Source organism: Microtus oregoni, unplaced genomic scaffold (assembly GCF_018167655.1).
Source record: "Microtus oregoni isolate MIOR12 unplaced genomic scaffold, Mior012 000005F_ref0000423, whole genome shotgun sequence".
NCBI lineage: Eukaryota > Metazoa > Chordata > Mammalia > Rodentia > Cricetidae > Microtus > Microtus oregoni.
This window is the reverse complement of record NW_024543064.1, coordinates 28,092,714-28,117,550: the sequence shown is the minus strand read 5'-3', so window position 1 is coordinate 28,117,550 and position 24,837 is coordinate 28,092,714. Positions and strand designations below refer to the sequence as shown.

At 44.4% G+C, this 24,837-nt stretch overlaps 1 protein-coding gene across 1 annotated transcript; it reads left to right on the top strand.

Moving 5' to 3' along the window:
- The first annotated feature begins 3,028 nt into the window (after positions 1–3,028).
- Positions 3,029–22,767, top strand: Sf3a3 (splicing factor 3a subunit 3). The gene is made up of 17 exons (XM_041652131.1): positions 3,029–3,213; positions 3,474–3,521; positions 3,856–3,908; positions 4,015–4,120; positions 5,020–5,092; positions 6,609–6,700; positions 9,116–9,198; positions 10,484–10,622; positions 13,303–13,371; positions 14,117–14,184; positions 14,403–14,510; positions 15,388–15,457; positions 17,394–17,558; positions 17,647–17,757; positions 18,738–18,828; positions 21,677–21,732; positions 22,500–22,767. The coding sequence occupies exons 1-17, from the start codon at positions 3,118–3,120 to the stop codon at positions 22,575–22,577; spliced, it is 1,506 nt and encodes a 501-aa protein (XP_041508065.1). The 5' UTR covers positions 3,029–3,117; the 3' UTR covers positions 22,578–22,767.
- Positions 22,768–24,837: the final 2,070 nt, after the last annotated feature.

The window sequence follows — 24,837 nt, the reverse complement described above, 5'->3', positions numbered from 1 at the left end:
TGCTTGGCACATGCCTATAATCTCAGCACTTGAGTGGCGGAGGCCAGAGTTCAGAATAATCTTCAGCTACATAGTGAAAACGAGGCTAGCCAAGGCTACATGAGACTCTATCTCAAAGAAAAGAAAGTGCATGTGTATTAAAGAGAAAGGAGGAGGTGCACTGTACCTCGAGTATAAAGAAAATGTTAAGGGGCTGGAGAGATGGCTCAGCGGTTAAGAGCACTGGCTGCTCTTCCAAAGGTCCGGAGTTCAATTCCCAGCAACCATATGGTGGCTCACAACCATCTGTAACGAGATCTGGCGCCTTCTTCTGGCGTGCGGGCATACATAGAGGCAGAATGTTGTATACATAATAAATAAATCTTTAAGAAAAAAAAAGAAAATGTTAAGGGATTGGGAGATTCTTTTAATAATAGAGCACCTTTTTATAAAGCATAAGGCCTTAGGTTCCACAGGAGTACACATATCTATGTACACACAGAAGTCAGAACAGGGCCTCCGATGTCCTCTTTCTTTACCTATTCCTTTGAGGCAGTGTTTCTCCCTGAATCTGGAGTTGTGTTTTCTTAGGCAGCCTAGAACCCAGCAAGCCCCAGGCATCCTCCTGTTTTTGCGCTTTCGTTGCTAGGGTTACAGGGCTGTACTGGGATGCCCCGTTTATTAAGTGCACAGTAGGACTCCAGTCATTTGTTTGGTTTTTGGTTTTTCGAGACAGGGTTTCTCTGTGTAGCCCTAGCTGTCCTGGAACTCACTCTGTAGACCAGACTGGTCTCAAACTCACAGAGAATCGCCTGCCTCTACCTCCCAAGTGCTGGGATTAAAGGCGTGCATGTTGCCTGCAAACACACATGTACATAACATGCATGTAGTGCTCATAGAAGCCAGAAGAGGGCATCGGATCCTCCCGAACTGGAGTCTTACAATTATTAGCTCCAGATGGGTGCCGGGAGTAGCATGCAGGTCCCTTAGAAGAGCAACCAGTACTCCCCCCCCACCCAGGAATTTTTTTTTTTTTTTTTTTTTTTTTTTTTTTTGGTTTTTCGAGACAGGGTTTCTCTGTGGCTTTGGAGCCTGTCCTGGAACTAGCTCTGTAGACCAGGCTGGTCTCGAACTCACAGAGATCCGCCTGCCTCTGCCTCCCTAGTGCTGGGATTAAAGGCGTGCGCCACCATCGCCCGGCTCACCCAGGAATTTTTAAACAGGAGATTTATTGAGGTTAAAATTTAGATATCATTCACTTGAAGTGCTACGACTCATTTCAGTTTTATTTAACAAAGTTGAGTTGCACAACTATTGTCACCCCTAAAGGAATTCCTTCTGCTCCTTCTACTTTTTTTTTCTTTTTTGGTTTTTGGGTTTTTTTGAGACCGGGTTTCTCTGTAGCTTTTTGGAGCCTGTCCTGGAACTAGCTCTTGTAGACCAGGCTGGCCTGGAACTCACAGAGATACAGGCATACACTGCCACCACCACCCGGCTCTAAGTCACTTCTGATCCCAAACAGCCATTCTCTTATCTTCCCTTTGTCTCCATGGATTTGCTGATCCCAACATTTCATCTGAACACTGTTTCTGTTTTTTGTTTGGTTTTGTCTCTGGCATTTTGAGCCAGGGCTTTTCTGTGTAGCTCTGGCTGTCCTAGAACTTGCTCTATAGTCCAAGCTGTAGGCCTTGAATCTACCTGCCTCTGTCTCCCTAGTGCTGGGATTAAAGACATTTGCCAGAACTGCCTGGTGTTTGTTTATTATTTTGAGATATGCTATCAGCACATAGTGCAGGCTGAGCTTGAACTTGCTCCCCTCTTGCCTCAGTCTCCTGAGTGCTAGGATTACAGGTGTGAGCCACTCTACACGGCTCCAGCCCTGTTTTTAGTACATGCTAAACAAGTTCTTTGTACTGACTCACATTTCAAGTCCTTGTTTGCTTGTGTTTGTTTCCTGAGACCCAGTCTCTCTGTGTAGCCCTGACTATCCTGGAACTCACTATGTAGACCGTTCTGGCCTAGAACTCACAAAGATCTGCCTGTCTCTGCCTCCGGAGGGTTGTTAATGTTAGTTGTTTCTTCCTTTTTCTCCTCCTTTTAAGAAAGGCTGCCTAGATTTCATTTTCTTTCTTTCTTTCTTTCTTTCTTTCTTTCTTTCTTTCGACAGTTTCTCTGTGTAGTTTTGGAGCCTGTCCTGGCACTTGCTCTGTAGACTGGCCTCAAACTCACATAGATCCACCTGCCTCTGCCTCCCAAGTGCTGGGATTAAAGGCGTGCGCCAGCACCGCCCAGCCTAGATCTCATTTTCTATGTCATACAGTGGCCAGGTGCTGTGGCTCATCCATAATCCCAGCATATGGCAGGCAGAGGCAGAAAAAGTAAGGACACGGAGAATCAAGGACCAGCCTGTGCTGAATCACAAGCCTTTCATTGTCTGAAAAGACCGCATTTCACTTAAAAAGTCCTCTGCTGCCGGGCGGTGTTGGCGCACGCCTTTAATCCCAGCCCTCAGGAGGCAGAGGCAGGCGGATCTCTGTGAGTTCGAGGCCAGCCTGGTCTACAAGAGCTGGAACCAGGACAGGAACCAAAAGCTACGGTGAAACCCTGTCTTGAAAAATCAAAAACAAAAAAAAAAAAAAAAAAAAAAAAGAGTCCTCTGCTGATAAAGGTTGTTCCCACATATGAGTTTTGTTAAGAACAAAACCACCACCATCTTCACTTTACTGACAGACATTAAAGTACAGACAAAGGGAAAATATCACCAGAGGTCACACCCTGAAAACTAGAGATTCCAGTTCCGTTTTCCTTTCTGTATCCTTCGACGTCTAGATCCACACCAGTGTGTCCTTGCCGGCCCAGCTGACCACAGCCAGTCAGGCATTCAGGATCTTTCAGTCGCTGAGCATCGCTCCTCCACTACACAACTCCGGTCAGCAGGGGGCAGTGTTGCCGGTAGCCGTGAAAAACTCTCCTTGTGGTGTTCATTTTTTTTAGTTCCCCCAATGCACTTCCGGGACTCGCGGAACTTTTGTGCAGCCGGATGCAGCGCGCTGAGACGGAGACGCAGGCGCGCAAGGCGGCAGGCGCTGCTTCCGCCTGTGCTGGTGGTCTGAATTGAAGCGCCGTGGCTAGGGGAAAATGGAAACAATTCTGGAGCAGCAACGGCGCTATCATGAGGAGAAGGAACGGCTCATGGATGTCATGGCCAAAGAGATGCTCACTAAGAAGTCCACGGTGAGTAGGCCGTGGTCGGGACCGCATCGGGAGGAGGGCCTCGGTCCCGTGCCGAGCCCCTGAGCGCTTTCTTCGGCCTCAGACCCTCCCCGCACCTCATCTTCGCTTTCCTCCTAGGCTGCTGTAATCCCAACTTTGGTAACATCCTCCGAGGGCCCAGTAGTTCTACTTCAGCCCCGAGACCTAAACCATTAAGCTGTCCTTCTGGTGGCCTTTCCAACTCCAGTTCTCAAACTAACAGCGTCTCTGTCTTTCTCCAGCTCCGGGACCAGATCAATTCCGATCACCGCACTCGGGCCATGCAAGATGTGAGTGCCCCACTGTCCGCTTCCATTTAGGTCGGGCTGGGCGGGAAAAGTGCTGGCAGGGGAAGGTGCGGAGGCTCAGCGTGAGTCCTGCCCGTGGGTGCTTAGAATATCCCATCTCGGGTTCTTAGACATATGTCCTACCTCTGCCTCCAAGAGCTGGCTTTAAAGGTGTATGCCACCACTCCCCGCTCAGTGTGTCTCTTAAAAGTAGAGGAACTTTCAAGACCTTGTGTCTCATGAGGTTTCCTTAGGCATTGCCAACAAAGCCTTTGTTGTTTACTTAACCCTGTTGTACAAATTGCTTCCTTCTGATGGATTTGTGTTTGCCTTTCAGAGATACATGGAAGTCAGTGGGAACCTGAGGGATTTGTATGATGATAAAGATGGGTAAGTGTCAGTCACATCCCCCACCCCAGCAGTCAGGGTATCTGGGGAGCCAATGAGAGGATTCGTTTTGTGCTTTATGCTTCTTGGATTTATCCATGTTTTGCAGACTGCGAAAAGAAGAACTCAATGCTATTTCAGGACCCAATGAGTTTGCTGAATTCTATAATAGGCTCAAGCAGATAAAGGAATTTCATCGGAAGCACCCAAATGAGGTATGGCCTCCCAAAGTATCTTTCCCAAAAGAAGGAAAGATGCAAGGAAAGTGTGTGTGTGTGTGTGTGTGTGTGGGGGGGGGGTGATGCCATTTATCTCTCCAAAAAAAAAAGAACTTGCCACTTAACTGCAGTGAACATAGTTAGCTGACATCCTTTCTGGTCTCTCTCAGCCAGTAAGGGAGCACAATGAAAGCAGGAGAAATGCTGAGTAATTTTTGCTCCCGAGTTCATTATTGACTTGGTCCAGATTTTGTCTGCATCATAGTCTAGGCTCTCTATAGCCAAACTTGCTTTCTCTCTCTCTCTCTTTTTTTTTTTTAATATTTATTTATTTACTTATTATGTATACAATATTCTTTATGCGTGTATGTCTGAAGGCCAGAAGAGAGCACCAGACCTCATTACAGATGGTTGTGAGCCACCATGTGGTTGCTGGGAATTGAACTCAGGACCTTTGGAAGAGCAGGCAATGCTCTTAACCGCTGAGCCATCTCTCCAGCCCCCTCTCTCTCTCTTTTTTTAAAAAAAGATTTAAAAATGTAATTTTAAAAGATTTAAAAATCTAATACATTGTGCTCCCAATTCTGCCTCAAAATCCTCTGCCAACACAGTGGTACTCTGCTCACTTCCAGAGTTAATGAGCACCTGCAGGACTCGTGTCCAGTGCCAGCTCCTTCATCCAGATGTCTTTCCTAGACTGCCTCCTCCAGTGCAGTCCTTCCTTAGGAGGCCGTATTTTGTGGCAGTTAATGTCTGCCCAGCTATCCTTAGCAAAGCAAATGGAGAACAGTAGTAAGTGCCTCTGAACAGTCCAGGGCTAATCAGGCATCAGAAGTCCAGTTCTGAACATGCCTGAGACACTGACAGAACCACCTGCGCTCCTTCCTTCCCCTCAGATCTGTGTGCCAATGTCAGTGGAATTTGAGGAGCTCCTGAAGGCCCGAGAGAATCCAAGCGAAGAGGCACAAAGTAAGTATGGTTTAATGTTTCTTTCTGGGAAATTTGAAGCCATTCTAGGCAATATAGCTTTAACCTGTCTTTTATTTATTTATTTATTTAAAGCCTTTATTTTTATTTGAACTGTATGGTATTGTACCTGCATGATATCTATATACAATGTATGAGCTGTGCCCGAGGAGACCAGGAGAGGAAGTTGTATCCTCTAGAACTGGACTTAGAGATGCTTGTGAGCTACCATGTGGGGGCTAGGGATCAAACCTGGGTTCTCTGCAAGAGCAGCCAATGTTTTTAACTGCTGAAACTTGGTTGTGTGTATACATTTAATTCCAGCTCTCAGAAGGTATAGGCAGACTGTTCTCTTTTGTTCAAGGTCAGACTAGGATACACAGCAAGTTCCAGTCAAGAATCTTGAGACCCTGTCTTGAACAAATAGTAAATATGTAAATAAACATCTCATAGGCATGATACCATTTAAATCAGTAAGATAAAGATGAGTGTCTTTGAGTTTTTTGTTGTTTTCCTTTCTTTTTCATTTTTCTTACCTTTGAGTCGTCTGTCCGTCCCTTTCTCTTATTTTTCTTCGTTTGTTTTTCAAGATAGGATTTCTCCTTGTAACCTTGACTGCCCTAGAGCTCACTCTATAAACCAGACTGGCCTCTATTTCAAGGATCCGCCTGCCTCTGCCCTCCCTATCGCTGGGATTAAAGGAGTACCCACCACCACCTGGTATTTTTGTTTGTCTGATTTTTTCTTTCTGCCAGTTTGTTGTTGAGACAGGGTCTTCCTACATAGCCTAGCTGTTCTGGAACCAGGCTGGTCTTACTCCCATGTCCAACTGGTATTGAACTCATGATCCACCTTCCTTAGCCTTCTGAGTGATAATTTTAAAGCAAAGTAGAGGGTAATGCAGTGCTTAGATCTGTGCACAGAGATTAGCTCAGTTGGTAGAATATTGGTGAGTGTCTCTGAAAACCTGAGTTCCGTTCTGAGCTGTGTAAACCAGCATAGTGACACGTACCTGTAAATCCCGCACTTAGGTGGAAGCGTGCAGACCAGGAGTCTGAGGCCAGTTTAGGCTATGAACCCTATTTTTATCCCAAGTACCTCAGAAATTGATAGCTGGGTTTTCATCTTGGTTTCTGGACTGTATTGACATTCTGATGGTCTTGCATAAAATACTTATTTTATGCTATCTAAGCTCAAAGTGAAAGCCTAGAACTGGTTTTTGTTATTTGGATTTTTGAGACAGAGTTTCTCTGAAACAGTCCTGGTTGTCCAGGAACTCACTCTGTAGGCCATGCTGGCCTCGAATTCAGAGATCCTCCTGCCTCTGCCTCCCGAGTGCTGGGATTAAAGGCGTGTGCCACCACCGCCCAGTTATAGTTCTGTTTATTTGATGAGAGTAAGGAGAACACTGGAATAAAGGGCTGCGTCATGGAACTTCGTACAGGTAGTGCATTTGAAAGAGCAAGTTCAAGAAAGTAGTCTGTCATATCACAATCATTGACATATGTCATTCCTTCAGACTTGGTGGAGTTCACAGATGAAGAGGGATATGGTCGCTACCTTGATCTCCATGACTGCTACCTTAAGTACATTAACCTGAAGGCGTCTGAGGTAAGGCCTGGGGAGGGGAGAGAGACTCTTGTTCTCGGGCTCAGTCAAGACACCTAATTAAAGCATGAAGTGTCCCCATGTAACTTATGTTGATATTAAGTAGGTGATTCTATTTCTTGGAATACACAGTAGTTATAATGAAATGACACATGCCTACAGTTAATACAGCAAGCTCATTTTCTTTATTAATAATTTTCCTTATTTTGATTTATTCATGCAACAAAAATACTTTTGTAAAATTGTCTGAGGGGAGTGCAGTCCTGGGCCTGTGCATGTAGCGGCCTGAGGCCAGCATCATGTGTACTCCTCTGTTGCTCTCCACACTTTCTGTTTTGTTTTTCAAGACAGGGTTTCTCTGTGTAGCCTTGGCTGTCGTGGAACTCGGTTTGTAGACCAGGCTGGTTTTGAACTCAGAGATCTGCCTGTCTCTGTCTCCCAACCCAAGTGCTGGGATTAAAGGTGTATGCTATCACTACCAGGCTTCCATCATTTTTTTAAATAGATACTTTTTATGTATTTCTATTTTATGAGTTTTTTACCTGCATGTATATTTGTACCATGTGTGTTTGGTACTCCTAGAGGCCAGAAGAGGGAGCTAGATCCCCTAGAACTGGAGTTTCATTACTCATGATTGATTGTGAGCCACCCTGTGAGTGCTAGGAATTTAACCTGGGTCCTCTGCAAGAGCATTGAGTGCTCTTAAGTGCTGAGCCTTCACTTCATTCCTGGCACCTTATTTTTTGAGACAGGGTCTTTGATTAAACATGGAGCTCACCCTTTCAGCTATTATGGTTGTCTTGTGAGCCCCCAGGATCTTTGTCTCTTCTCCCCAATACTAAGGTTCTGGGTATGCACCACCATGTCCAACTCTTTCATGGGGCCTGAAGATCTGTAGTCAGAATCTCATGCTTATAGTATAAGCACTTGACTCACTGAACCAATCCCCTGCCCAAAGGTAAATGCTGACCTGGAGTTTAGTACATAGACCAGGCTGGCTTTGAATTCACAGAGATCCACCTGGCTCTTGACTCCTAACTACTGGGATTAAAGGTATGCATCACTATGTCCAGTAAGGTTTTTTTTGTTTTTGTTTTTTTATTTTCGAGACAGGGTTTCTCTGTTGTTTTTTGGTGCCTGTCTTGGAACTAGCTCTTGTAGACCAGGCTGGTCTCAAACTCAAGGAGATCCCCACTGCCTCTGCCTCCTGAGTGCTGGGATTAAAGGCGTGCGCCACAACCGCCCAGCTTGCCCAGTAAATTTTTAAACTCATAAATACTTCAAATGCTCTTGTGTGAGGCATGCGAGAAATCCAGCACAGTCTCTGTCAGAAAAGGACTAGTTCATGTCTTTTAGTGGGCAGGTATTTATTTGTTGTTTGTTCAGTGTCTGGGTTTAAAATGGCGGTCTCAGATCACAAGGAAGTTTAATAGTAAGTTTGTAGTGGGGCATGGTGGCACACCTTTAACAGCAGCACTTAGGCATCAGAGGCAGAAGGATCTCTGTGGCACCTTGTCTTTATAGGGAAATGTTCCCAAATGCAGCTACTAACCTTTAAGTTCTGCAGGTGGGTGCCTTGTTCTCTGCTGCACCTCCATGTTTAGTTCAAAGATCTTCAGTGAGAAGCCACATGAATTAACTAACGCAGAGCATCTTTCAGGATCGTATTTGAGGATGGCAAAATCCTTAGACAGGAGCCTGGCCCACCATAAATATCCAGCATGTATCTTATTTGGATTTGTGTTTGTTAATTAATCCTGTAGACTTAGTTTCATGTCCAGCAATCTTCTACACACTTCACTGGAATCAATAGCCCTAGGGATTGAAGGACAGGAAAGAAAATACTGAAGTGAGCCATGCCTTGATGCTTGGTTAGAGAACACTCTAAGATTTCTTTATTTAGGGCCGGGCTGTGGTGGTGCACGCTTTTAATCCCAGCACTCAGTTCCAGGCCAGCCTGGTCTACAAGAGCTAGTTCTAGGAAAGGCTCCAAAGCTTGTCTTGAAAAAAATTATTTATTATGTATGAAACATTCTGCTTGCATGTATTCTTGCATGCCAGAAGAGGGCAACAGATCTCATTTTAGATGATTGTGAGCCACTATGTGGTTGCTGGGAATTGAACTCAAGACCTCTGGAAGAGCAGCCAGTGCTCTTAACCTCTTAGCCATCTCTCCAGCCCCCCTTGTTTGCAAAAACAAAAATTATGTATTTAGTGTATGTGTACATGTGTGTGTAGTCACCTTCAAGTATGGGAGTCCCAGGCTAACTTGAGGGAGTTAATCCTCTGCTTCCACAATGTGGGTCACTTGGCAGCAGGCACCTTTTCCACTGAGCCATTTTTCCAGCCCTTGACCTTGCTTTTTGAAGAGTAATTGACTTATCCTCCTGACTGTTGTCATTTTTTTTCTCTTTTCAGAAGCTGGATTATATCACATACCTGTCCATCTTTGACCAATTGTTTGACATTCCTAAAGAAAGAAAGAACGCAGAGTATAAGAGGTAGGTATTCACAGTTTCCAGGCCTTTTCTGGATTTAGCTAGAATTTCATGGGAAGGTTTGAGGTCAACGTCCTGGCTTTTGTTGCCTAAATACTGTACGTGAATGACTTCTGGGTTTATCAGAAGATAGTGAGTGCTAGGTTTAAAATATTTGTGATGCTGATGTAATGTTGTGTGCCATTAATCCCAGCACTCCGAGAGGCAGAGGCAGGTGGTGAATTTGAGGCCAGCCTGGTTTACATAGTGAATTCCAAGCCAACCAGGGGTGCATAGTGAGACCCTGTCTCAAGAAATAAAAATTTGTAATATTCTGATTGTGCACAAAGGTATCTATCTTAGTTATGGTTTCTGTTGCTGTGAAGAGACACTGTGATCATGGCAACTCTTACAAAAAAAAAAAGAAAACATTAAATTGCCAGGCTTACAGTTGGGGGATACAGTCCATTATCATCATTGTGGGACATAGTGGTGTGTAGTCAGATGTGGTGTTAGAAAAGTAGCTGAGAGTCTTGCATGTTGCTCCAGAGACAATAGGAAGGGAACTGAAACACTGGGTGTGACTTGAGCATATATGAGACTTTAAAGACCACCCCCACAGTGGACACAGCTCCTCCAACGCTTCACCTACTCTAACAAAAACACCTGTCCTAATAGTGTTACTCCCAATGAGCTTATGAGAGCCAGTGGCATTCAAATACCACAGTATCTATGGGAACATCTCTGGTCTTACCCATACCTTCTTTAATTTTGTGTAATGTAGAAAGAAATCTGTTAGGAGATCTCTGAGGTTTTGGAATTTAATGGGGAACTTTTCCAAGACTGGCTATGTGCTTGGATCTGGTATTAAGTGGAAAGTAATGTTGAATTAATCACACTTTTCCTTAGTTGCTCCCAAGCTTTCTCTTTCTCATATTCTATTTACTTCTTTTATCTGTGAGTTGATTAAGACCTGGTATTTAGCAACATATCTTGAGGATAAAAGGAGATAGGAAAGGTCATGATGTGAGGGGAAAAAAATTAAGCTCATTTGAATAATTAGTAGTGGGCTGGACGATGGTGGTGTATGCCTTTAATCCCAGCACTTGGGAGGCAAAGGCAGGCAGATCTAAGCCAGCCTGGTTGAGTTCCAAGAAAGCTAGGACTACACAGAGAAACCCTGTATTGAAAAACCAAGAAAAAGAAAAAAAATGAAGTGTAGTTTGCAGGGCATAGCAGTATATCATAGGTGGAAGCTGTGATATCTCTCTCTCTCTCTCTCTCTCTCTCTCTCTCAAATGCTCTGCAGATACCTGGAAATGCTGCTGGAGTACCTCCAAGATTACACAGATAGAGTGAAGCCCCTTCAGGACCAGAATGAGCTCTTTGGGAAGATTCAGACTGACTTTGAGAAGAAGTGGGATAATGGTACCTTTCCTGGATGGCCGGTGAGCTTCAGTGGGGTGAACTTATGTAGTAGTCTTTTTCTGTCCCACCAGCCAGCTCCCAAATAATGATACGGAGATTTCTTATTAATTATGATAGCTTGGCCTATAGCTTAGGTTTGTTCCTAACTAGCTCTTATATCTTAAATTAGCCCATTTTTATTAATCTACATTCTATCGCATGGTGTTGCCTCTCTTCCATCTTGCACCTGTTTCCTATCTGTGTCTCCCACATGCCTAGATTCCTCCTCCTTTTCCTTTCTCTCCACGAAAGTCCCACCTATACCTCCTGTCTATTGACTGTTCAGCTTTTTTTTTACACCAACCACAGCAGTACACATTCACACAGTGTACAAATATCACACATTTTTCCTTTTTGTCCAAATAAAAAGGGAAGGTTTTACCTCTAGCTTTGTATAACTATATACAATAAGAACAATTATCAAGTAAGAATTACATTCAGTGTGTAGTCCATATATATTTGGCAAATTCTAGAAAAGTACTGTATGATCTATCTTAGTGAGACCAAAGCTTTATATCTTAATCATTTTCTTTTATAACATGTATTACCATCCTTAAAATATCTTTTTTGACCTAAAAACATCTTTCTGTTGGTTTGTTTTTCGAGGCAGGGTTTCTTGTGTATTTTTGACTGTCCTAGAACTCACAAAGATCCACCTGCCTCTGCCTTCTGAGTGCAGGGATTTAAAGGCGTGTGCTACCACGCCAAGCTACCTAAAAACATCTTAGATAAACAACTTAGGCTTTTATGTTTCTTATAAACTTTATATCTTTTATGTAAGTTTTTTTTTCCTGAATTTGGTAACAATGAAAACTGTATATTCTGTAGTCTTCAATTCTGATCAGAGACCCAAGAAGGATATAATTTTAACTTGAGTGTAAAAGAAGTGCAGAGCATGCAATTTTCAAAGCCTTAGAAATGACAGAGACATCTGGCTGCCTGGACAGTCACCCCAAGTTTCCTCTGCAGTGTTGGGGCATCGATCTTCAGTTTACAGGCCTAGAATATCTAACAGACATATCTGTGAAGCATGAACATTGAAGGACTATACCTACCTTTTCTTGGCAAAGTTTGGCAGTTATTTTCTTTTGTGTCCTGCTTGTTCAATTTGGACAGCATACTGTCAGTAGTCAAGGCAAGGGCAGTTTCTTGCCCAAATGACTCGTTTTGTCACTTGAAAGCAAACTCTGTATAGAGGTTCTTTGATGCCCATCATCCTTTTTTGAAGTAAATTGGTGTTGCCAGGAGCAGACATGTCTCACTGTCATGAAAAGCCTTATGTTATTAAAACATTTTAATGAGTCTCATAGGTACAATACTTTAAGCATTTGTAGAAATATATATACAGTATAACAAAAATAACCTAAATTTGTATCAATATACAAAAATCCATACCAATATAAGATATTTGAGACTAGTAGTTGTTTTTTTTTATTGGAAAATAGATTTAATAATCCACCCTTTAATTCTATCATTTCTATATTCCGCTTTTTTCTTTTCAGAATGAGATCCTTGAATCTAATTTCTTTTGTTCAGCTTTTTTTCTTACCATTACCAATAACAACTTGTAGCCAGTCCCCAAATGATGACAAACAAACATTCATAATCCAATGAATGACCAAAACCATCCATCCCTCATCTTGGGAATGTGGATGCTATGTTTCTAAGCTGCTTTCTTGTCAGAGCCTGTTCCAACAAAGTCAGTTGGGATACCAGGAAGGGGGCGTGAGGTTGAGGAAATTGAAAGATTGGAAGAAATTGAGGCAGAAAACACAGGATAGATCCAGGAGGAGGTCTGTTGTTAAATACCAACTGGCCCAGAGTTTGTTTCAGAGCCTGCTTATATACAAAAGCAGAACAAGACAGTCAGTATCTAACCACAGGACTATTCCTGTCCTTGAGCAAGCAGTGTCTTCTTCTATCTGGATGTGCCCTTGGGTGGCATTCACCAGCCCACAGCTTAGTAGATGTTCTTTATCATGGGCAAAATGCTCTTTCCCATAGACTTAATCAGAACTTTCTCACAGCCCTCAAGGATACAGGCGGGGCAGACAATCTTGAACTCACTGACTTTTAAGTCAGAATTGACTCCAGATGAAAACTGAGTCAGTCACCTGTGGCTCCACACTTTCTGTTGTCTGGGGGTGCCGTCATCTTTAAGGAACCATGAGAAAATTGGGATAATGGTTTAGTCCTGGGAGAGCTAGCTGTATTTTTTGTTTAGTCTCTGTGATAGGAAAGTATAAAGCTTATCTTATTTTTTTACTTCTGTGGATAAACTTGAACTTTTGGAAAGAAAACTAACCATCTGATTTTTTTTTTTTGCTTCACTTCTATATGAATTGATCTTTATTTGTATATGTGATTAAAGAAAGGAGCCGGGCAGTGGTGGCGCACGCCTTTAATCCCAGCACTCGGGAGGCAGAGGCAGGTGGATCTCTGGGAGTTCGAGGCCAGCCTGGTCTACAAGAACTAGTTCCAGGAGAGGAACCAAAAGCTACGGAGAAACCCTGTCTCGAGAAATCAAAAAAAAATAAAATAAAATAAAAAATAAATAAATAAATAAATAAATAAATAAATAAAATAAAGGAGCAGCCAGTTTAGACCACTCCCTTACCTTCATTCTTCTTATTAACCTGGATTTTTTCCTGTTCCTACCAGAAAGAGACAAGTAGTGCCCTGACCCATGCTGGAGCCCATCTTGACCTCTCTGCATTCTCCTCCTGGGAGGTATGTTTTTCAGGACAATAGACAATACTGGCCTTGCTTGGTTATCTTTTTGTTGTTGTTAAATTTATTGTGTAGGAATAATTATGTGTCCCCACACATGTGCCACAGCATGCGTGCAGAGATGATAAGTTGTGGGAGTTGGCTCTCCTTCTACCACGTGACTTCTGGGACTCAGACTCCCTTGACAGCAAGCATTCTTTTCTTGCTGAGCCGTCTCACCAGCCCTGACCATCCTTTGGAGGGGCTACTTGCTTTCTTGTCTGCAGTGTCTTAGACTTGTAATGATACCATTTCCTGAGGACAGGCATGTACAAGGCAATGGAAAGACCAGAAGTAAAAAACCTTTTAACTTCTCTAAAAACTATATTTCAGAGAAGTGTGATATGATGTTACAGTATTTAGAGAGTTAGAGAGTGACTGAGGCAGGAGAGTTGCTGTGAATGTGTAGCTATAGAATAAAAACCTATCTCAAAACACAAAGACAGTAATTCTAAAACAGAACAGGAAGCCGGAGGCAGCTCAGGTGGTGGAGTACATACGTTGTCAGCATGTGTGAGGTCCCAAGTTCAGTTCCCATCTCTGCAAAAATACTGGCAGGAACAGTTCTACCACAGAGAGCTAGGAAATGCTGCCCTCCCAGTGTGGCTGCATCTAGACACACCGAAAGCTATGTTGACTTCTGAATGTAGTCTTGCCTGGGGAAAAAGCTAATCATGCTATTTTGTAATTGATTTATCTTTTGTAGGAGTTAGCCTCTCTGGGTCTGGACAGATTGAAATCTGCACTGTTGGCTTTAGGCCTAAAATGTGGCGGGTAAGGACCTGGGTTTTCTATCAAAACTTCTAGTTATTGTGTGTTTTACTGTGTGGGTCTGATTTTGGTTTTTTTGTTGCCCCATACTGCAAAAATCATCGTGTATAGGGCATGATGGTGCCCGCTTTTAACCGCAGCATGTGAGAGTGAGAGGCAGGCAGTCTGAATCTCATACCAGCCTATGTAGTAAGTTCACCTAAGTCCTCTTCCCTCCTTAGGACCCTAGAGGAGCGAGCGCAGAGGCTGTTCAGCACCAAAGGGAAGTCCCTAGAGTCTCTCGACACCTCTCTGTTTGCCAAGAACCCCAAATCAAAGGGCACGAAAAGGTGAGTAACTGGGTACACCACTGTTCTGATTTAAATTTCTTTCCATAGAGTCAGCTTCCCGTCTTTCCTTTTGCTTTGCTTTTTCCCTTTAAGATAGGGTTTCCTGTAACTCAGGTTGACTGCAAACTTGATAAATGTCTGCCTGGACGTGACCTTAACCTGCCTCCTTGGCCTTGATCTATCCCCCTTTCCCCCCATGGTAGGGTTCCTCAGTATAGCAGTTCTAGCTGTCATGAAACTCATTTTGTAGACCAGGCTGACCTCTCTGCCTCCCAATCACTGGAATTAAAGGCCTGCGCCACCATAGCCTAGCTTCTACTTTATTTTTGCTAAAGACAGTTGAATGTATTCATGAGCCACATACCTATATAGGGTATTGGGTTTCTTTGTTTGTTTGTTTGTTTGTTTTTCCAGTTTGGGCATTTGGGGGCTATTTGCAGGTTTTTGTCTTGTTTTGTTTTCATTTTTTTTCCTAACTTGTCATAAGAAACCTGGAGCTCTTACAAGTATATGTTACTCTGATTTTTTCTGGGACTTGGGAAAGTCACAAAATGAGCCCTTTCTTGCAGTTGCTAAGCAGCAGAGTTAGGCCTTCATGTCATGTTCTTGCTTGCAGGCCTTGTGTTACTGTATTCCTGTGTCAGTTATAGTGGTACTAGTTGAGTCTTACCGGGTCCTTGACTTCATAGGCATGGTCCAGAGACCTCCGGAGTGTAAGCGCTAACCTCCAGGCTTCAGGCAGAGAGCTTGCTCTGCTCGGTGCTGCGCACATGCCTGGAGTTTCTAATGCCGTTGCCGAGTCAGTGTTCCTGACAGGAATAAAGCTTTAGGTGCAGAAAGAACCCTCAACTGATACAGCTTGTTTCTTTTTTTTCAGAGACACAGAGAGGAACAAAGACATTGCTTTCCTGGAAGCTCAGATCTATGAGTACGTGGAGATTCTTGGGGTGAGTGCTTTGTCTTCTGCAAGCTGTGGTGCTATTCAGTGTGAGGATTAGATAGGAAGTTCAAATAAGGAGGGGAGTGAGCAGTAAATTCATCTCAAAATGTGGTTCTCTTGAAGTCCTTGGCCTTTCAGTAGGTTCCTGTTCTGTTGTTAGGTGGTATTCCCAAGGCTGCTCAATTCCCACAAGGCCAGACATAGACAACAGACCACTTCCCCACCCCTGCCTTTCAGCCAGATCATGGATAATGCAGCTCTTTCCTGAGGTTCAGCATAGACCAGGGGGTGACCCAAGAAGCAGACACTCAAAAGGCAAGAGAAAGGTGACTCCCAGCAGCGTTTCAGGTGTGATTTATTGTGACATAGCATTTTGTCCATGTTGAGATTGTGAAACCTAGCAAGGCTAGGGGAGGCTAGTACTCGGAGGGTGGAGAACATTCTCCTTGCAGTCTCTCAGGGAGCGCCAAGGGTTTGATTGAGGAGGTGGAAAAAGTTTGACTTGTCCAAGATAACTTGTTTGTATCTTGCCCCTTGCCATAGTGATTCTACTTTATTTTTAGCACGCACCCACATGGCTGGGGAAGTAGTCCCCCATTGCTTCTCCGAGAGTTATTCTCTTGAAAGACTAGCTAGATATTAGATAGCAGGGACAGTAAATGCAGGCTGTTACAATGTGACTAGCAATATGGATGGCCAGTCCTCTGAAGCTGGCTGAAAAGCCATTATTGCCTTGGCACCTCTCTTGAATTCTAACCAGTTCTACCCTGTGGTTTCCCTAAGTTGCTCTAACTATGGGACCATAGGATATTTGTCATTACTTTGCCATTTATTTATGGCTGTTGGTTTGTAAGCATGATACTGAATTTTTTTTTTGTTTTGTTTTGTTTTTTTGGTTTTTCGAGACGGGGTTTCTCTGTGGTTTTGGAGCCTGTCCTGGAACTAGCTCTTGTAGACCAGGCTGGTCTCGAACTCACAGAGATCCGCCTGCCTCTGCCTCTGAATTTTTTCATATGAAATGAGTATGTCATGGTCCTTAAGTAAGTCACATTGTGGTCAGGAGAAGTAAGTAGCGGCACGGAGAGTGAACTCATTGTGAATGGAAGGTGACCTCTTGGGCAGGGTGGTCACCACAGTAGAAAGACTGGCTCAGGAACTTTGCAGTAGCAGTGCTGAGACTGGCGATGGTCTGCAGCCTCAGATGAGGATCTAGACCAGTGCAATGAAACCTTGGGCTTTCCCTTCACAACCAGCTGGCCCGTGAGCATGTTTCTAACAAGAAGGCATGGCTTAGTCTCTCTTTTTTTCTATTTTTTTTTTTTAAACTTATTGGTATGTGTGGGTGTGGTATTTGGGTGTGAATATATTCTCACCTGTGAAGGTCAGAAGGCAAGTTTCAGGACTCTGTTCAAACCTTCCACCTTGGTTTGAGGCACCCTTTTCCCTGTTCTGCTGCACTTCATACCCCAGGCTAGTATGCCCATCAGCGTCCAGGTGACTCTCCTGCCTTTACCTCCCATGGTGCAGTAGAGTGCTGAGAGTGTACATGTGCCTTTTTTTTTTTTTGAACTTTATTTCATGCGCATTGGTAGAACGATGTCAGATTCTCTAGAACTGGAGTTACAGACAGCTGCGAGCTGTCATGTGGGTGCTGGGAATTGAACCCGGGTCCTCTGGAGGAGCAGTCAGTGCTTTTAACCACTGAGCCATCTCACCAGCCCTACATGTGGCTTTTTACATGGGTTCTGAGACTTGAGCTCAAGCCATTGGGCTGCCTGGCACGTACTTTTTAACCAGCTGAGCCATTTGCCAACCGTCCTCAACCTTATCCTACGACCAGATCCTTATCCTTGGTAGAAAGACGTCTGCAGGAATTAGAGGCAATGTCCCTTGGTGTCCTGCACTAATTTCTTGACTCTGCTCTTGCTTTTTGACCCCCTTAGGAACAACGACAGCTCACTCATGAAAATGTCCAGCGCAAGCAAGCCAGGACAGGAGAAGAGCGGGAGGAGGAGGAAGAGGAGCAGATCAGCGAGAGTGAAAGTGAAGATGAAGAGAATGAGATCATTTACAACCCCAAAAACCTGCCCCTGGGCTGGGACGGCAAAGTAAGCCTCCTGGGACCCCTCTCCCTCCCATTGTGGAAGCACACAAGAAAGAGCTTGGTAACCTAATGCTGTCGCTGGTTTCTTTTAGCCCATCCCCTACTGGCTGTATAAGCTTCATGGCCTGAACATTAACTACAACTGTGAGATTTGTGGGAACTACACCTACCGAGGACCGAAGGCCTTCCAGCGGCACTTTGCTGTAAGAAATTCAGAGCCTTTTTCTTGGGAATTGAATGGAAATGACCCTTTAGAGATGAAGGTGGTAGCAGCCTGTGAGGGCTCTAGTGTCCAGAGCTGGAAGGAATCAGAGAGGCCCATGCCAGTGGCCATGGGCCATGCTAGCCCTGAATCCTGGTCTGGCCTCTGGAGTGACGCCACCGCTCTGCTGTGGAGCTTCACTTGGGCTTTCCCATGTTGGTTTTTGTGCTTTGTCTCGCTTGTTTTTCTGTGGCATCTTGGACCATCTGTGACTTCTTGGTCTTCTCTACATTGCTATTTAAGGGGGCTCGACAGATTTTTGTTGTTGTTTAGATTTTAAATGGGTCTTTGCCTCTTTGCAGGAAAAAATAATTAAGGCCCTGATATTTGCCAACCTGCTCTTGACACAGCTGTGTCTGAGCACTGCCCCACTGAGTGCACTCACCCCTGGTGCATTCTTTCTTCCATTTTTGGAGGACAGTTTGCATAATGGAAATGACTTAAGTATAGTGGATGACATGCCTACCCTTTCAGGCATGTTGCTAGCTCTCCTGGTTTGGTCTTGTCCTCTGTGCCCCTGGTGGGCCATGAGTTTTCTTAGTGCCACCTCAGGCGATAGTGGTTGCTGTCTGTCTAAGAGCCAAAGTTGTGCTTTCATCGTTTTTAGCTGCTCGGCAGTTTGCTCCTGAACTCTAGAGCCGCCCACCTGCCCGCAGCCCTGCAGGTGGTGGGGTCGCTGGGCTGTGCTGGCTTCTCCTTAGGGTGCAGTTGTGAGTCTGAGTTGTGCCTTTCTCATACCACTGACTCTAGAATCTGCAGTTCGTAAGCCTGAGACAGCGCAGACCTGCTTGGCATTGTCAGCCTTGTGTCCGTCACATACCGCAGAATTGCTGCCTTGGGCAGGGGTGGGTCTGTGGTAGAATGGAGTGAGAGCTGTCTCAGCTGTCCATGCTTCACATGGTCCCTCTGCTTTTCTTCCAGGAATGGCGTCATGCTCATGGCATGAGGTGCTTGGGTATCCCCAACACTGCCCACTTCGCGAATGTGACACAGATTGAGGATGCTGTCTCCTGTGAGTAAGCTTGCCGGCCGCTCCCTAGCCAGCCAAGGGGCCCCTCCCACAGCTGTCCTGGTACCCTGCTGTCTCCAGGGACAGAGGCTGTGGCCATGGAAAGCTGAGGCCCACATATAATTACTGCGTTTTTTAAGGACATGAACTAGTCGGCAGTACTGATTATATCTCCCTTGAAATGAACCCTATGCTGAGCTTAGAAGAGGGCTTTCAGCCGAGTCTTCAAACTTTCCTCTGAAAGATTCTGAGTATAGGTTCTATATTTACGCCTCAGAATTGATTTCGGTGTGTTAAGAACCACTGATCCAGTAGAAGAAAACAGAAATGGTTCAGTAAGCTTATTTCTGAGGCAGCTGCAGATAACAGAACACAGCAGCAAAGTCCTTGCTAGAGGAAGAGCCCGCGCAGTGTGTGACAAGCGCCTCCCCTTGCCTGGCAGTCTCGGCTACTAACACCTTAACTGCCAGAGTCCTTGGCATTCTCGTTCATCTTTTCTCTGTTGTGTTTCACTTTATGCTAGCTAGACCGTTGTTTGTTTGTTTTTTATGATGTACTTATTTTTATTTTATATGAACTAGTGTTTTTGCCTGCATGTCTGTGTGAGGCTGTCATATCTCTAGTTGTGAGCTGCCATGTGGGTGCTGGGAATTGAACCCGAATCCTCTGAAGAGCCGCCACTGCTCTTAACTGCTGAGCCATCTTTCCAGCCCCCTTTTGCTATTGGGTTTGGTTTGGTTTTAGACAGGATCTCATGATATAGCCCTGGCTGTCCTGGAACTCACCAGGTAGACCAGGCTGGCCTCAAACTCAGACCTCCCTCTGCCTGCCTCTGCCTCCTGAGTGCTGTGAGTAATGGTGTGTTAGCACGCCCAGCTTCAAGAGTTTGTGTGTGTGCATGCGTGTGCATGTGAAGGTTATAGGTTCCTTAGTCACACTCCACCTTATTATTTTGTAAATGTAATGTGTGTGCACATCTCTGCACACTTGTGCTTGCTCTGTGTGTGTGTGTGTGGGGGGGCTGTTGTTGTTGTTGTTTCCTATTGTGCATGTCCAGCATCCAATGGAGCAGAAGGGGGCATTAGATCCCCTGGAACTGGAGTTACAGACAGTTGGGAACATGAGCTATCACAACTACCCTGATTTCCTGTTTTATTTTTTTTTCCTTTTGCTTTGTTGGTAGGAAATTGAGGCATAGTTCATGGAATGGATCATAATTCTACAGATTGAATACTTAAAAATTTTTCTTCCTGAGCCTGGTGCTGGTGGTGTACACCTTTAACCCCAGCGCTTGGGAGGCAGATTCAGAGGCAGGCTCGGAGTTTGAGGCCAGCCTGGTCTACAAAGCTATTTTCAAGACAGTCAGGACTACACAGAGAAACCCTGTCTCGATAAACCGATAAACAAAAGAACAAAAAAATTTTCTTGCATCTGTTTACCATGTATGTTTGTGTGTGCTCACATATATACATGGCACTGCACGTGCAGATCTCCTCCCACATGTGTTCTAGGGAGCAGTCTCAGGTCATCACTCAGAACAGTTCTTCGTATTTGAAGATGAAATATGCATACATACCACATACTCAGGCAGAAATAAATGGCTGCAGATGTTGACTGTTTTAAGGCAGTCAATGTGGGTAGTAATGTGGGTTACAGTTTGGTTTGCTTTCTGTTGCATGAAAAACATGACCAAAAACAACTTGTGAAGGAAAAGGCTTATTTGGCTTACGCTTCAATATCACACCATCACTGAGGGAAGTTAGGGTAGGACCTCAAGGCAGGAACCAGAGCAGGGGCCATGGAGGAACACTCCTTACCGCCGTGTTCCCCATGGATTTTGCTCAGCTTGCTTTCTTAAAACTTACAGGACCACCTACCTGCCCAGGGGTGGCAGCACCCACAGTGAGCTGAGCTATCCCCTGTCAATCACTAATCAAGAAAACGCACTACAAACAATGCAATGGCATTTTCTCACTCTAGGGTCCCTCCTTCCAGAGAACTCTAGCTTGTCATTGACAAAAACCAACCGATCAGAGTTCAAGTAATCCCAGCACTCAGAGTTCAAAGCAAGCCTGGTCTACAAGAGCTGGTGAGCGCAAGGACAGCCAGAAGTACATTGAGAAACTCTGTCTCAAAAAAAAAAAAAAAAAAAAAAAAAAAAAAAAAGCCGGGTGGTGGCGCACGCCTTTAATCCCAGCACTCGGGAGGCAGAGGCAGGCGGATCTCTGTGAGTTCGAGGCCAGCCTGGTCTACAAGAGCAAGTTCCAGGACAGGAACCAAAAGCTACAGAGAAACCCTGCCTCGAAAATCAAAAAAAAAAAAAAAAAAAAAACGTAAAAACAAAAGGAGAAGAAGAAAAACTAACCAGGGCATGTATGAAGCCCTCAACTATGATCCATTGTTATTTTATTCCACAGTTCCTGTAGACTGTTCCCCGTTAACTTCTTTTGAAAGTATTTCTTTTCTTTTTACTGTTATAATTGTTTTTTGTGACAAGGTAGCTCATTTAGCACAGACTGGCCTCAATCTCACTATGTAGCCAAGGCTAGCCTTAAACTGATCCTCCCTCCTCTGTCTCCCAAATGCTGAGATGGCAGATGTGCGCCTCCATGTCTGGTTTTTTAAATCTCTGTTCTGAAAAGTCCTGGTGTGCCTTTCTTTCTCAGCAAAGTGAGGTTGTGGTAAATTTCACAGTAAAAGGAGTTTTACAGGTGGCTCTAAACCCGAATTCCCTCTGGGAGCAGCTAGAGTCATTGCGGGGAGGGGGCTGCTGGGAGCAGGGCAGTGACTGTGATATAGCACTGTACCAGCAGACTCTGAGTTCTAATGGCTGCTTTCTCTCATCCTGCAGTGTGGGCCAAGCTGAAGCTGCAGAAGGCTTCAGAACGATGGCAGCCCGACACTGAGGTGGGTGAAAACAGGAGAGTGTTCGGGGTGGCATCACATGACAGCTCCCTCGCCCTGCAGAAAGGAGAGGAAAGGAGGTTTACGGCAGGAGCAAATCTGATGGGACAGTGTCTACAAGCTGACTACACATAAACCCATTGCTGTGCTTTGAAGTTTTTATCAGGCAGTGTATTTTCCCCCTGAGGGTGCTGTGGACCAGAGCACCCAGCCTCTTGTCTACCCTTGGACTTCGAAAGAAGTCTGTCACCTCTTAGGTGTCTGGAGAAGGTATCCAATCAGAGGAGTCCTCTCTTTGTAGTGGGGATGTCCTCATTGGTCTTGACGGGTCTGAGAGGAGTGTCGTGCTTCAAGGGTGTGGTGGTAACATCCGGGTTCTGTGGAGACTGGTGGTGGTCTCCTTTATTCTGTCAGTATTTCAGCATCAGGACCCTTTCCAGCTATAATGTAGACCTGAAGCTCTAAGCCTGTTCGGTTTCCCTGTTAACTCCTGCAGTGGCCAGAGAGCAGAAACCCAGGCTTCTTAGGAACCATTTCACATGGCTGTTTGATCAGCCTTTCCCTACTAGGCTTCCTTTCCTCAGACACAGGGTGCTACTTGGAAGAATATGTAGGGGTGAGGGAGAGCCGCTACTGGCGCTGCTCAGATAACTAGACGTAGCACTGGTTCACTTGTGGGACTCTGGCTGAGAAGCCAGGTGAATGTTGGTTTCCGGGTAGCAGGGTTTGCTGTGGAACTCTGTAGCTAACAGAGAGCCCTTCCTTTGCAGGAAGAGTATGAAGACTCCAGTGGAAATGTTGTGAACAAGAAAACATACGAGGATCTGAAAAGACAAGGACTGCTCTAGTGGTCGGCTGCACCCAGGCACCCCGGAGATCTGCTTTTTCTATTTTTCCCAACCAAATGCTCTTACAGACTTTTTGCTATGTAGTCTTCAGTCTAGTGTGCATCTTGTAGAAACAAGATGCTGGCAGTTTGCAAAATTGAGATGTGTTTTATCTTTGTTTTATATTAAAAAGATCTGTGGGAAAATAAAACCAGCCCTTGTTCTGATTTGTTGTTTTTGATACCCAGGTTTATTAAGTATTGTAATCCTTTTGTTCTTAATGCCTATCTGCCTTGTTCTCACCAACTTCAGGAGCAGTTTAGGTTTAGAAGGTAATTATTACTGTCTGTGTCACATGAGGTAATTGTGTGTGTGTGTGTGTGTGTCTCACTCTATAGCCCAGATTGGCCTTAAACTCCCACGGATCCTGCTTCAGCCTCTGTGTGCTGAGATTATAGGTCTTTGGCACCACATGAGGCATGTGTAGAGTAATTGAGACCTAACCTTTCCCTTTATCATCTGCACCTTCATTGCCACTCCCCAAATGAGCATCATGCTAGGATGGTCTGCCCTCAGTGGAGCCAACCATCAGTGTACACATAGGAGAAGACAGAAGGGAGAGTTAGTCTTGAGGGCCAAAAGTGGCTCAAAGCTTGCCTGTTTTACATGAAGAAATTAGCTGTAGTTGGCCTTGGTGGCACTAACCTATAATCTCAGCACCTGGAGACAGAGGCAGGTATCTGAGTATCTGAGTCCAAAATCAGCCAGGATAACAGTGAGATACTGCCTTTAAAAAAAGAAAAAAAAAAAGTTAGCTGGAGCCAGGCATAGTAGCACAGGTCTGTAACTGAAGCTTCCAGGCAGGTCAGGCAAGAGGCTGGCAGCAAGAAAGAACTGCTCTGGCTTCTGCATCGGTGCTCCCCATTTCAGAAAGAACTAGAAGTTCTACCTGTGAGCACTGTCACTGAAGCCAGAGGAGAATGCCCCAGAGGCCTCTTAGCACAGGGACCCTAAGCTGGCTTGTTTTTCAGGCATTACTGTTGAAGAACCCTGAGTTGTTTCGGGGTATTTGTTTGCACCGCCACTTCAAAACTACCAATCTCAATTGGCTGAACAGAATTAACAATAGAGGTTTTGGAGGACCTAGGATACATATAGAGAAATACAGGAAGTAGTAGGGAAAGGAATAGAGTCACAGGCCCTTTGGATCAGGGGAAGAAGAGAGTGAGGTTACCCTTCCACCCGCACACCCCATATTCACTAATGGAACAATATAAGTAAAGTTCCTCTGGCGTCCAAACATATGACATTAGATCACACGGAGGCAAAGCCATAGACACTGCTCAGGTGGCTTCCCCAACCCCCAGTGGTTTTCCTGCTACAGGGGAGTTCAAAAGCCAGCCTGGTCTACATGAGTTAGTTCAAGGACAGGCTCCAAAGCTACACAGAGAAACCCTGTCTCAAAAAAACAAAAAATAAAAATAAAAAATAATTTAAAAAAGAACAGAGAGAGGTAATAAAGACCCCAGAGATAGATTACACAGTGCTTTATTAATTAATAGTTTTTAAATGAAGAGAGAGGAATGACACCTGCAGAGACATTTTTCTAGAATTAGTACCCTATATGACCATCAATATGACAGAAAGTTTAGAATATATGTATATATATATATATATATATATATATATATCTTATAAATTTTAAGCCGGGCGGTGGTGGCGCACGCCTTTAATCCCAGCACTCGGGAGGCAGAGACAGGCGGATCTCTGTGAGTTCGAGACCAGCCTGGTCTACAGAGCTAGTTCTAGGACAGGCTACAAAGCCACAGAGAAACCCTGTCTAGAAAAACAAACAAACAAAAAAAATGTTTTCTAGCTCCATCCATTTTCCTGCAAAATTCAAGATTTTATTTTTTTCTGCTGTGTAGTACTCCATTGTGTAAATATACCACATTTTCCTTATCCATTCTTCGAGCCTCTGTCATTTGGCAATTTCTGTAAGGTTGCTGGATATATTAAGGTTGGTTGTTTGAAAACCTAAGGCTGTCGCTCTCTAACCTTATAATGCAATGCTGAAATTGGTTCTCTATTAAATTCTTCTGTCTGGATTTGAATATCTCTTTGATCTGTTTTATTAAGTTTTTCCAAAACTTGTATCTTGGCACTCAGATTAAGCAACTTTTTTTCATGATAAAACAAAATGATAAAGCTGATGTTTACAATTGACAATACATAAATCCTATTTAAATTAGTTTCCCTCTCATTTAATCATTCCATTTTC

Coding starts and splice junctions, on each gene's coding strand:
- Sf3a3 (XM_041652131.1), top strand. CDS start 3,118: ATGGAAACAATTCTGGAGCAGCAACGGCGCTATCATGAGGAGAAGGAA. Junction 14,511..15,387: donor AAATCAAAGGGCACGAAAAG/GTGAGTAACTGG, acceptor CTTTTTTTTCAG/AGACACAGAGAGGAACAAAG. Junction 15,458..17,393: donor AGTACGTGGAGATTCTTGGG/GTGAGTGCTTTG, acceptor TGACCCCCTTAG/GAACAACGACAGCTCACTCA.